Consider the following 13,382-nt stretch of genomic DNA (forward strand, 5'->3'; position numbering starts at 1 on the left):
GATACAAAATTAATGCACAGAACTCTCTGGCATTCCTATACACTAATGATGAAAAATCTGAAAGTGAAATCAAGAAAACACTCCCATTTACCACTGCAACAAAAAGAATAAACTATCTAGGAATAAACCTACCTATGGAGACAAAAGATCTGTATGTAGAAAATTATAAGACACTGATGAAAGAAATTAAACATGATACAAATAGATGGAGAGATAAACCATGTTCTTGGATTGGAAGAATTAACATTGTGAAAATGACTCTACTACCCAAAGCAATCTACAGATTCAATGCAATCCCTATCAAACTACCACTGGTATTTTTCACGGAACTAGAACAAAAAATTTCACAATTTGTATGGAAACACAAAAGACCCCGAATATCCAAAGCAATCTTGAGAACGAAAAATGTAGCTGGAGGAATCAGGCTCCCTGACTTCAGACTACACTACAAAGCTACAGTAATCAAGACAGTACGGCACTGGCACAAAAACAGAAAGACAGATCAATGGAACAGGATAGAAAGCCGAGAGATAAACCCACGCACATATGGTCACCTTATCTTTGATAAAAGAGGCAGGAATGTACAGTGGAGAAAGGACAGCCTCTTCATTAAGTGGTGCTGGGAAAACTGGACAGCTACATGTAAAAGTATGAGATTAGATCACTCCCTAACACCATACACAAAAATAAGCTCAAAATGGATTAAAGACCTAAATGTAAGGCCAGGAACTATCAAACTCTTAGAGGAAAACATAGGTAGAACACTCTATGACATAAATCACAGCAAGATCCTTTTTGACCCACCTCCTAGAGAAATGGAATTAAAACAAAAATAAACAAAGGGGACCTAATGAAACTTCAAAGCTTTTGCACAGGAAAGGAAACCATAAACAAGACCAAAAGAAAACCCTCAGAATGGGAGAAAATATTTGCAAATGAAGCAACTGACAAAGGATTAATCTCCAAAATTTATAAGCAGCTCATGCAGCTCAATATCAAAAAAACAAACAACCCAATCCAAATATGGGCAGAAGACCTAAATAGACATTTCTCCAAAGAAGATATACAGACTGTCAACAAACACATGAAAGAATGCTCAACATCATTAATCATTAGAGAAATGCAAATCAAAACTACAATGAGATATCATCTCACACCAGTCAGAATGGCCATCATCAAAAAATCTAGAAACAATAAATGCTGGAAAGGGTGTGGAAAAAAGGGAACCCTCTGGCACTGTTGGTGGGAATGTAAATTGATACAGCCACTATAGAGAACAGTATGGAGGTTCCTTAAAAAACTACAAATAGAACTACCATATGACCCAGCAATCCCACTACTGGGCATATACCCTGAGAAAACCATAATTCAAAAAGAGTCATGTACCAAAATGTTCACTGCAGCTCTATTTACAATAGCCCAGAGATGGAAACATCTTAAGTGCCCATCATCGGATGAATGGATAAAGAAGATGTGGCACATATATACAATGGAATATTACTCCGCCATAAAAAGAAACGAAATTGAACTATTTGTAATGAGGTGGATAGACCTAGAGTCTGTCATACAGAGTGAAGTAAGTCAGAAAGAGAAAGGCAAATACTGTATGCTAACACATATATATGGAATCTAAGAAAAAAAAATGTCATGAAGAACCTAGGGGTAAGACAGGAATAAAGACACAGACCTACTAGAGAATGGACTTGAGGATACGTGGAGGGGGAAGGGTAAGCTGTGACAAAGCGAGAGAGGCATGGACATATATACACTACCAAATTTAAGGTAGATAGCTAGTGGGAAGCAGCCGCATAGCACAGGGAGATCAGCTCGGTGCTTTGTGACTGCCTGGAGGGGTGGGATAGGGAGGGTGGGATAGGGAGGGTGGGAGGGAGGGAGATGCAAGAGGGAAGAGATATGGGAACATATGTGTATGTATAACTGATTCACTTTGTTATAAAGCAGAAACTAACACACCATTGTAAAGCAATTATACTCCAATAAAGATGTAAAAAAAAAAAAAAGAAAATGAAAAAAACGTAGCAGAAAATGGAATATAAAATTCATCATATTTTTATCAATTTCCTGACTCATTCTTGGTATGAGTTTCCTTTATTGCTAAATAAAACGTTTAAAGAAATTATCTATTCAGTCATTTCCAATCCTCAAAAATCTATTTCTTCCAGAAAAAAAATGAATGGTAAGCCCTCTTCTCTAGTCAAATTTAATTTGAACATGTCATTTGACTTTGGCAAAAATTTTAGAATGACAGATAAGCAGAAATTTAGGGGGAAAGGTCATGTGATTATAATTTATTAATCTAGATATTTTATTAATTTAAGTATAGTTCATTAACAATGTCATGTTAATTTCTGGTGTACAGTAAAAGCAATTCTTTCCTATTATAGTTTATCACAGGATATTGAATATAGTTCCCTGTGCTATATAGTAGGACATTGTTGTTTACCTACTGTATATATAGTAGTTTGTATCTGCTAATCCCAAATTCCTAATTTATCCCTCCCTCATATAGATATTTTGTTTCTTCTTCCTAGCTTAGTCTGATGCTTGGTCATTTCAATAGCTCTTAATTTTTAATCTACCTCTGATTCTGTGATGTTTTAAAGACAGACTAATAACACCCATTTGTCATACCTTGGATTTGGTATTTCTCCAAGAATTTCATCTAATTTGTCAATGAAATTAATAAAATTAGACAATCCTTTTATATGTGTCCTTAAAGGATCAGATGGTGATGGTGCATATCCTTTCCCTCCAAGCTCTATTGTTCTAATAAATGACGTAGCCACCTATGAATTAAAACAAATAATTTGGTTATGTTTAATGATTTAGTAAGTTAAAACTACACCTTATTTTATGAAGCTAGGCACATTTACATATTTCTAGGTACACAGGTAGAAAGAAGCACTTTTTATAACTCATGCCACATTTTCATTCAGAAGCAAATAATCAAAGAAACAACTGTTATGTAGAATTCATGCCAGCAAGGGTGATGGCAACACAGGTGGAGACTGAGACTGAGGAGCCAAGTTAGAGACAAATTAAGGGCGTAAGAATATGTTCATAAGAGTATATCATTGTTGGGAATTCCCTGGTGGTCCAGTGGTCAGGACTCTGCACTTCCACTGCAGGGGACTCCGGTTCGATCCCTGGTCGGGGTACTACGATCCCGCAAGCCGCACAGCATGGCCATAAAAAAAGAGTATATCACTGTCTATAAAGAATTAGACAGTGGTATTCTACAAAAAATAAATATATTCTTAAATAGACTGACTACTGGCTACTGGAATTGTTATATGGAACAAAGGGATTTTTCTGTGTCAATTGTGTTGATTTATTCAAAGTTGAACAATTAATTCAACTCTTCCAAGCCTTAGCTTCTTTATTTGTAAAATAAAGGTTTAGACTAGATAATCACTAAGCCCCATCTAGCTTGCACATTTTTGGATCATTTGATCATGTGTAGTTCAAAAGGTCTTGCCTTTACAATGATAAAAATACATATATATAATATGATGGCTATACATTAGGCCATCTCCATCAAAGACAAAAGGTTCTAAAGCTGTATTTTCCAAAGCATATCTTAAGAAAGAAAAAATCTATGAAATTTAAATAATCTGGGGAAAGTTCCATGGTTAAATAACTTAGGAAATGACAGGTTAAATAACAAGGTTAACTTAAGCAGGTTTCTTTATGGTAGGACTTCTTGGAAGAAGTATACATGCATTACATATATCCAGTAAGAGTATACACGATTTCCAATTTTTTGCCCTTGGAAACATTTATTCAAAGAGCATTGAACAGGCACTTTTGCCTCTGGAAATAATTTATTCAAGGAGAATCTAACAGGGTTAGCACTCCGCAGAACACATGTAGGGAAACACAGCTTTAGAGAAATTCTCCCTTATGAACTATATATATAGTAAAATATACAGTAAAAAACAAAACTACCACGGATTTTCAAATACATGACATAGAACACATATTCACAATTTAAAAGTTGCTCTGTCATAGTTAAAAGAATTCTATATTAAGGTACATGGATCCACTGTTCAGAGAGTCTTTAAAATAAATATTGAAAAGGTAACATGTCCATACCAAAAAGATAGACATCTGTTTCTCTCGAGCAGCATGTTTCAAATCAGTGAAGGCTTCTCTTCCAAGTCCTCTATCAGGAATATTGAGAATATGAGCCAGAGCCAAGTCGTTCTTTGAATTCACCAGCAGGTTTAAATATGAGTAGATAATTTTCTTTGCTAGTAACTGTACCTGTACAATAAAATATTTTCTTTATTGAAGATTTCTAAATTCATAAATAATCTTTTTATTTATTTATTTTTTATTGAAGTATAAGTGATTTACAATGCTGTGCCAATCTCTGCTGTGCAGCAAAGTGACTCAGTTATACACACATAAACATTCTTTCATATTCTTTTCCATTATGGTTTATCACAGGATATTGAATATAGTTCCCCATGCTATACAGTAGGACCTTGTTGTTTATCGATTCTAAATGTAATAGTTTGCATCTACCAACCCCAAACTCCCAGTCCATCCCTCTCCCCCCCACCACCCTTGGCAACCACAAGTCTGTTCTCTATATCTATGAGTCGGTTTTTGTTTTGTAGATAAACTTATTTGTGCCATATTTTAGATTTCACATATAAGTGATATAATATGGTATTTGTCTTTCTCTTTCTGACTTACTTCACTTAGTATGATAATCTCTAGTTGCATCCATGTTGCTGCAAATGGCATTATTTCATTATTTTTTATGGTTGAGTAGTATTCCATCGTATACATATACCACATCTTTATCCATTCACCTGTCAATGGACATTTAGGTTGTTTCCATATTTTGGCTATTGTGAACAGTGCTTCTATGAATTTAGGGGCGCATGTATCTTTCTGAACTATAGTTTTGTCCAGGTATATTCCCAGGAGTGGGATTGCTGGATCATATGGTAACTCTATTTTCAGCTTTCTGAGGAGCCTCCATACTGTTTTCCATAGGGGCTGTACCAACTTACATTCCCACCAACAGTGTTGTAGGGTTCCCTTTTCTCCACACCCTCTCCAGCATTTGTTATTTGTAGACTTTTTAATGATGCCCATTCTGACCAGTGTGAGGTGGTACCTCATTGCAGTTGTTTTTTTTTTTAACATCTTTATTGGAGTATAATTGCTTTACAATGGTGTGTTAGTTTCTGCTTTATAACAAGGTGAATCAGCTATACATATATCCCCATATCTCTTCTCTCTTGCATCTCCCTCCCTCCCACCCTCTTTATCCCACCCCTCTAGGTGGTCACAAAGCACAGACCTGATCTCCCTGTGCTATGCAGCTGCTTCCCACTAGCTATCGATTTTACATTTGGTAGTATATATAAGTCCATGCCACTCTCTCACTTCATCCCAGCTTACCCTTCCCCCTCCCCGTGTCCTCAAGTCCATTCTCTAGTAGGTCTGCGTCTTTATTCCTGTCCTGCCCCTAGGTTCTTCAGAACGTTTTTTTTTTTAGATTCCATATATATGTGTTAGCATATGGTATTTGTTTTTCTATTTCTGACTTACTTCACTCTGTATGACAGATTCTAGGTCCATCCACCTCACTACAAATAGTTCAATTTCGTTTCTTTTTATGGCTGAGTGATATTCCATTGTATATATGTGCCACATCTTCTTTATCCATTCATCTGTCGATGGACACTTAGGTTGCTTCCATGTCCTGGCTATTGTAAATAGAGCTGCAATGAACATTGTGGTACATGACTCTTTTTGAATTATGGTTTTCTCAGGGTATATGCCCAGTAGTGGGATTGCTGGGTCATATGGTAGTTCTGTTTTTAGTTTTTTAAGGAACCTCCATACTGTTCTCCATAGTGGCTGTATCAATTTACATTCCCACCAACAGTGCCAGAGGGTTCCCTTTTCTCCACACCCTCTCCAGCATTTATTGTTTGTAGATTTTTTGATGATGGCCATTCTGACTGGTATGAGTTGATACCTCATTGTAGTTTTGATTTGCGTTTCTCTAATAATTTAGTGATGTTGGGCATCTTTTCAAGTAACTACTGGCCATCTGTAGATCTTCTTTGGAGAAATGTCTAGTAAGCTCTTCTGCCCATTTTGCGATTGGGTTGTTTATTTTTTTGTTGTTGAGTTGTATGAGCTGTTTATATATTTTGGAGATTAAGCCCTTGCCTGTCGTATCATTTGCAAATATTTTCTCCCATTCCAACAATCTTTTTTTAATACACAGCAAAAATACTTATGATCATTCAATGACAGTATCTCACTCAGCTCTTTGGGAAAAGAGAATTGCCATATAAACCAAAAGTTTGGGTTGAACAATGAACATATCCTGGCTCGTGAAACCAACTTGCCATCAATGAGAATCTATGAGTAAATAACAACTATCATAATTGTTGGAAAATGTCTCTTAGAAAATGATATAAAAGATACAGCTGCATTTCTGATGAGACCTGATCTCATTTCCCTACATACATTTGCCACTAAATAATCACTAACAATGAAGCTCCCTGAAGCATAGGGAATGGGCCAACTGCCACTATTTGGTCCCATACCCATGTCTCTTTACAGGGCAAGATATAAGGGCTGAAGTTAAATTGTTAAATTTCTGAAGAATTACTAGATACTGACTTTCACAATACCAAATAACCAACTAAGAATTAAAATAAAGAGATTCAACCAAATGTTAGCAAATAATAGCAAGTAGTTGATGTTGACATTAACTGGCCTAAAACAGAGCTATAGACTGTTCAAACACAAGATAAGTAACATTTGTGAGAACTTGATAGGGGCAACAGTTCTTTCATATATACGGCACTTGTCCTTCACAGTCAAGTGATAAACCAGGGTATTCAATGATCTTTTTCTTAAAATTAGCTAACTATAGCTTTTCAAAGCCTTGCAACTTCTAGTATTACAGAAGTGATACTGTGAACTCCCACAGGTAACCACTACAAAATATTAGGTAAAATTTTTAAAACATAACTATGTAAAGACACTGGAAAGCATCCAAAAAGCAGACACAAGCTGGAGGAGAATTTAATGTTAGAAGAACTGCAACAAGAAGGGTAAGAATTGCAAGTTTGTGCTTATTCAAGTCCCTACAACTTCCAGTAAAGGAGGGGATGCAACTTATCATGTGAACCCCTTAAATAACAAACATTAAATATTAAATAAAAAATTTTAAATAGTATTTAAAGACACTGGTAAGTGTCCAAAAAATAGAGGCTGGAGGAACATTTAGTTTTAAAAGAACTGCAATAAGAAGGGTATGAATTAAGTTTGTGGTTTACTGGCCCAAGTTTCATGACTATAGAAGTGACTAAAGGTGCCAGAGATTAGAATTCAGAGCTGGGAAAACAGCTAGAAATTTAAAGGAGGAATTCCTAGAAACAGTTGAGAGCATAAATATCCAAAACCCCTAGCTGACAGCAAAACTATGCAAGCATGGGGAAGATTCCAGGGGGTCCATCAAAAACACAGACAGAAAACAGAAAGAAATATATTAGAAAGATTGAGCTATAAAGAACCAGAGCTATGCGTCTGAAGGTTTGCTAAACTGAGTGCACTCTACAACTGTGTATAGCTTAAGTGGCAGAAAACTGAAGCTGAACAGGCTTGAAATGTTAAGTATACAAAGCCAAAACCTGTCAGAACAACTGGAAAATTCATGAAAATCCCTAGGAAAAAGGAATCCACAGAAATAAGCTCCATATCTCCCCCAAATGCTTGGCTGACTGCCAAATTTGGCAGGCAGAGGGAAGACTTACAAAAGCCAAGCTAAAAAAATCAGCAAAGGGAAACTATAAGAACAGATATCCAATGCATACCACCAAGGAAACAAACTATGAAGTTGGAATCTAGGCAAGTTACCTGCCTACTAGAAATAAAAACCAATGTTCCTCAGAAGAACATGAGAAAAAACTGGAGTTGCTACAAAATATTACCTGAAATGTCTGGGTTTCATCCAAAAATTACTAGACAGCCAAAGAAAAGGGACTGTGACCCCTTCTTAGGATAAAAAGCAGTCAATAGAAAATGGCACCAAGTGGACCTACATGTTAGATTTATCAGACAGAATATCAAAGCATCTGCTCTAAATATAGTCAAAGAACTAAACTAAAATGTGTTCAATGAATTAAAGGAAATTATGTTATCAGTGACTTAATAGAGGAATGAGAACTGAAAAGTGGACACTATAAAGAGAAAATTCTAGAGATAAAAAGTACAATAACTGAAACAAAATTTGCTTGGTGTGCTCAACAGCAACTTGAAGAAAGTGAAAGAAACTATCAGTGCACATATAGATATATAAATAGAAATTACCAAATCTGAAAAACAAAAGAGAAAAAAAGAAGGAACCAAAGAGATCTGCAGGTCAAATTAAACAAGTCCGACACACATGTAATTGAAATCCCTGCAGAGGAGTGAAAAAAACAGAAAAAATATTTGCTGAAATTATGGCAAAAAGCATCCCAAATTTGGTGGAAAACATCAATTTATAGATCCAAGAAGTTACTCAAGTAGGAAAACACAAAGAAAAGCACTCCTTTACACTTAAACTCTGACATCCAAAGATAAAAAATCTTAAGAGCAGCCAGAGCAAAATGACACATTACATACACAGGAACAATAGTAAGGTTAATAGAACATCAAAAATTAAGTATGTAAGCCAGAAGACAATGAAACAACATATTATATGTGCTGAAAAATGATCTTAAAAATTACTTTACAATTACAATAGTCAAGATAGCACAGTATTGATTTCCTTCCCATGGCAGAAACTTGGAACCCAGGTGATATTCAGTCTTAATTTTCTTATTTCCTTTGAGGCACTAGGGGTGCTTCCCTCTTATTTTCTAATATTGGGTTGGCCAGAAAGTTTGTTCATGTTTTTCTGTACCCTCTTACGGACAAACTCGGACGAACTTTTTGGCCAACCCAATAGATACATTAAACAACAGAAAAACATGTTTTTATGAACAAAGACTTCTCACAGGAGTATCCATTTTCTTGAAAACAGCACACAAATCTTGCTGTAAACTGCCAATGTTACAATTTAATTCTACCTTTCTTCTGTGAAAGAAGGAAAAAATGTTGCTTATATAATAAGTGTCAGGAAGTTTTCAGGCCCATAAAGAGAAACTTAACCTGTCTCCTTATAAACAGTAATATATAGCATTCTAATATAAAAATATTACAATTTAGTCATTCCCCTAATGAGGGTCATTTAGATTCCTCCAAATTTTATTATAAGCATTGCTGCATGTATATTCTGATACTGAGCTCCCTGTATATATGTTGAGTGTTTTTATAGTACTGCTGGGATTATAGAGAATGTACTTTTCTATTATTTTAATACATACTGCCAAGTGTCCTTCACTTGTACCTATTTATACCCCCACCAACAGTGAAGGAGAGTTCCCATTTTCCTATATCCTGGCCAATACTTAATGTTATAAAACTTTTAAAGTTTTACCTATTTCCTCTGATTACCTGGAAGACTAGGAATCTTTTTAAAAATGTGTTGGCCATCTTTATTTCTTTTCCTGTTAACTGACTGCATGGCTTTCTATTGTATAATTTGTTTGCTTTTTTCTTATTCATAGTAGTTCTTTTTATATTCTAGATTTTAACCCTCATATATTACGCACTGGCAAAGATCTCCTCTCAGTCTGTTTCTTATATTTTACCACTGTTAATAGAATAGGTCAAGAAATTTTTACATTTTGTAATGATCAAATTCATTAATCTCTTCCCTAATTTTTTTTGCTTTCTGGGTCTTAAGAATCCTTCTCAACCTTGAGATTATAAACGTTTCCTTTTAATAAGTGAATATAAATTGTAAAAACAAAACAAAAAAAAGCATAGTATTTACAAAAGGACAGACACTCATATCAATGAAACAGAATAGAGTCCAGAAAGAGAACACAGATATTGCCATTTGATTTTTGATACAGGTGCAACAGAAGCAATAAAGAAAGGACAGTCTTTACAATAATTGGTGTGGGAGCAACTGGTCATCCATCTGCAAAACAAATGAACTTCACCTAAACCTCACACCTTTTATAAAAATTAACTCAAAGTAGATCACAGACCTAAATGTACAGTACAAAATTATAAAACTTTCAGAAGAAAACATAGGAGAATATCTTCATGACTTGGGATTAGGAAGACTTATTAGATATGACAGCAAAAGTACAAAACATAATAGAAAAAAAAATGATAAATTGGATTTCATCAAAATTAAATTCCTTGCATGAAATTCTCTCCTTATTCTCACACTCTCAACTACTTTCACCCTGCTCTGGAATCCTGTTTGTTTTTAATTCTTAGATGTTGCTCCCAGAATGTTCACTTGAAATCCTCTCCTTGCCTATTACCCTGGGAAAATAGACTCACAAATGCTAAACTCAACTTATGCTCAAAACTCATGAAATTCATAAGTCTATCAGTGACTGACACCTTAGCTAAAGACCCAATAATTTATCATCTGTAAACTCTAAGAAAATATTTTCCTTATTAAAATTAAGATTTCTTAATATTCTGTCTAATCACATTAAATTAAGAAGCACAAAAGAGAGTTAAAAGGTAGAAATAAAACTTACAAATCAATAGGAAGTCTCTCAGACAGTTATAAAGGAAGTTTCAAGTTCATACACATCTTAAAAGCACTTCTAAAGATAACATGCTTTGGGATTATTTAACTTTCATGTAAAAAACAATTCTTAAAACATGTAAGGCAGTCAGGGTCAATTTAAAAAACCTCAATGGACAGGAAAAGGTTACCTTAAACATGGACTCCAAATAAAATCTAAGCAAAATTCATTAAAACAAAAAGTTTGATATGAATTCTATGAAACTATTTTTCTTAAATATTAAAGATACTAAATGTTACATTTGAAGAGAGGCTCCCTGATTTTCCAGTATAAAGAAACAATTCACATATTCTCTTTCTTATCAACCTGTTATAACTATGCATATGAACCAATTATAATTCTCTACATAAATATTAATACTTTCTGATACTTTGTCTATTTTATTAATCTTTCTACTATTTTATGAGTGCCCTGAGAGCAAATGATGCATCCTTAAGCCCTAAAAGAATGACTGGCATAAGAGCAGGTAATCAATCCATTCTTATTAATAAGTTCTCAATCAGCATTTGTTCAATGATAAACGAAAGAAAAATTCATACATGTATTTGCCCCTTTTAGATATTTCAAAATTGAAACTATTGATAAAAACTTATCGGGAAGTTGGGATCAAATAAGAGCTCATATATTTTTATTACATTGCCTTAAAAAGAAAAGTACTAAGATACAACTAAATTAAAATCATCTTTAAGATCTGTCCTAAAATGATCAAGGGATCAATCCAAGAAGAAGATATAACATTTGTAAATATTTATGCACCAACCATACAAGGACTTCAATACATAAGGCAAATGCTAACAGCCATAAAAGGGGAAATCGACAGTAACACAATAATACTAGGGACTATAACACCCCACTTTCACCAATGGACAGATCATTCAAAATGAAAATGAATAAGAAAACACAAGTTTTAATGATACATTAAACAAGATGGACTTAATTGATATTTATAGGATATTCCATCCAAAAAGAACAGAAAACACTTTCAAGTGCTCATGGAACATTCTCAGGATAAAATATATCGTGCGTCACAAATCAAGCCTTGGTAAATTTAAGAAAATTGAAATCGTATCAAGTATGTTTTCCGACCACAACACTATAAGACTACATATCAATTAAGGAAAAAAACGTAAAAAATACAAACACATGGAGGTTAAACAATACACTACTAAATAACGAAGAGATCACTGAAGAAAACAAAGAGGAAATCAAAAAATAGCTAGAAACAAATGCCAATGAAAACATGATAACCTAAAACCTATGGGATGCAGCAAAAGCAGTGCTAAGAGGGAAGGTTATAGCAACACATCCTACCTCAAGAAACAAGAAAAATTTCAAATAAACAACCTAATCCTACACCTAAAGAAATTAAGAGAAAGAAGAAAAACAAACCCAAAGTTAGCAGAGGAAAAAAAATCAAAAAGATCAGATCAGGGCTTCCCTGGTGGTGCAGTGGATGAGAATCTGCCTGCCAATGCAGGGGACACGGGTTTGAGCCCTGGTCTGGAAAGCTCGCACATGCCGCGGAGCAACTAGGGCCGTGAGCCACAATTACTGAGCCTGCGTGTCTGGAGCCTGTGCTCCGCAACGAGAGGCCGCGATAGTGAGAGGCCTGCACACCGCGATAAAGAGTGCCCCCCGCTTGCCGCAAAAAGAGAAAGCCCTCACACAGAAACGAAGACCCAACACAGCCAAAAATAAATAAATGAATGAATAAATTTTAAAAAAACAAAAAAAAGTGGCTTCCCTGGTGGCACAGTGTCTGCCTTCCGATGCAGCAGACAAGGGTTCGTGCCCCGGTCCGGGAAGATCCCACATGCCACAGAGTGGCTAGGCCTGTGAGCCATGGCCGCTGAGCCTGCACGTCCGGAGCCTGTACTCTTCAACAGGACAGGCCATAACACTGAGAGGCCCGCATACCGCAAAAAAAAAAAAAGATCAGATGAGAAATAAATGAAAAAGAGAAGAACTACAATCCTGCAGCCTGTGGAACACAAAACACATTCAAAGAAAGATAGACAAGATGAAAAGGCAGAGGGCTATCTACCAGATGAAGGAACAAGATAAAACCCCAGAAAACTAACTAAATGACGTGGAGATTGGCAAGCTTCCAGAAAAAGAATTCAGAATGATGATAGTAAACATGATCCAGGACCTTGGAAAAAGAATAGAGGCAAAATTTGAGAAGATGCAAGAAATGTTTAACAAAGACCTACAAGAATTAAAGAACTAATTAACAGAGATGAACAATACAGTAACTGAAATGAAAAATACACTCAAAGGAATCAACAGCAGAATAACTGAGGCAGAAGAACGGATAAGGGACCTGGAAGACAGAATGGTGGAATTCACTGCTGCGGAACAGAATAAAGAAAAACGAATGATGAAACGAAATGAAGACAGCTTAAGAGACCTCTGGGACAACACTAAACACAACAACATTTGCATTATAGGGGTCCCAAAAGGAGAAGAGAGAGAGAAAGAATTTGAGAAAATATTTGAAGAGATTATAGTCAAAAAATTCCCTAACATGAGAAAGAAAGTAGCCACCAAACCAGGAAGCGCAGAGTCCAATACAGGATAAACCCAAGGAGAAACACGCCAAGACACATAGTAATCAAATTGGCAAAAATTAAAGACAAAGAAAAATTATTGAAAGCAGCAAGAGAAAAACAG

The 13,382-nt window shown here is 35.3% G+C and overlaps 1 protein-coding gene across 5 annotated transcripts in view; it reads right to left on the minus strand.

The window, feature by feature from the left end:
* PARPBP (PARP1 binding protein) overlaps nt 1-13,382 on the minus strand; it is a 92,341-nt gene that overhangs the window by 42,758 nt on the left and 36,201 nt on the right. For 4 of the 5 annotated variants that reach the window (XM_033866192.2, XM_019918551.3, XM_019918554.3 and 1 more), the window contains 2 exons: nt 4,117-4,287; nt 2,653-2,807 (listed from right to left, as the gene is read on the minus strand). In XM_033866192.2, coding sequence (XP_033722083.1) covers nt 2,653-2,807; nt 4,117-4,287 — 326 coding nt within the window. The remainder of the gene's footprint in view (nt 1-2,652; nt 2,808-4,116; nt 4,288-13,382) is intronic. The other variant, XM_073788276.1, reaches the window with a different exon arrangement.

Source organism: Tursiops truncatus, chromosome 11 (genome assembly GCF_011762595.2).
Source record: "Tursiops truncatus isolate mTurTru1 chromosome 11, mTurTru1.mat.Y, whole genome shotgun sequence".
In the NCBI taxonomy this organism is placed as follows: Eukaryota; Metazoa; Chordata; class Mammalia; order Artiodactyla; family Delphinidae; genus Tursiops; species Tursiops truncatus.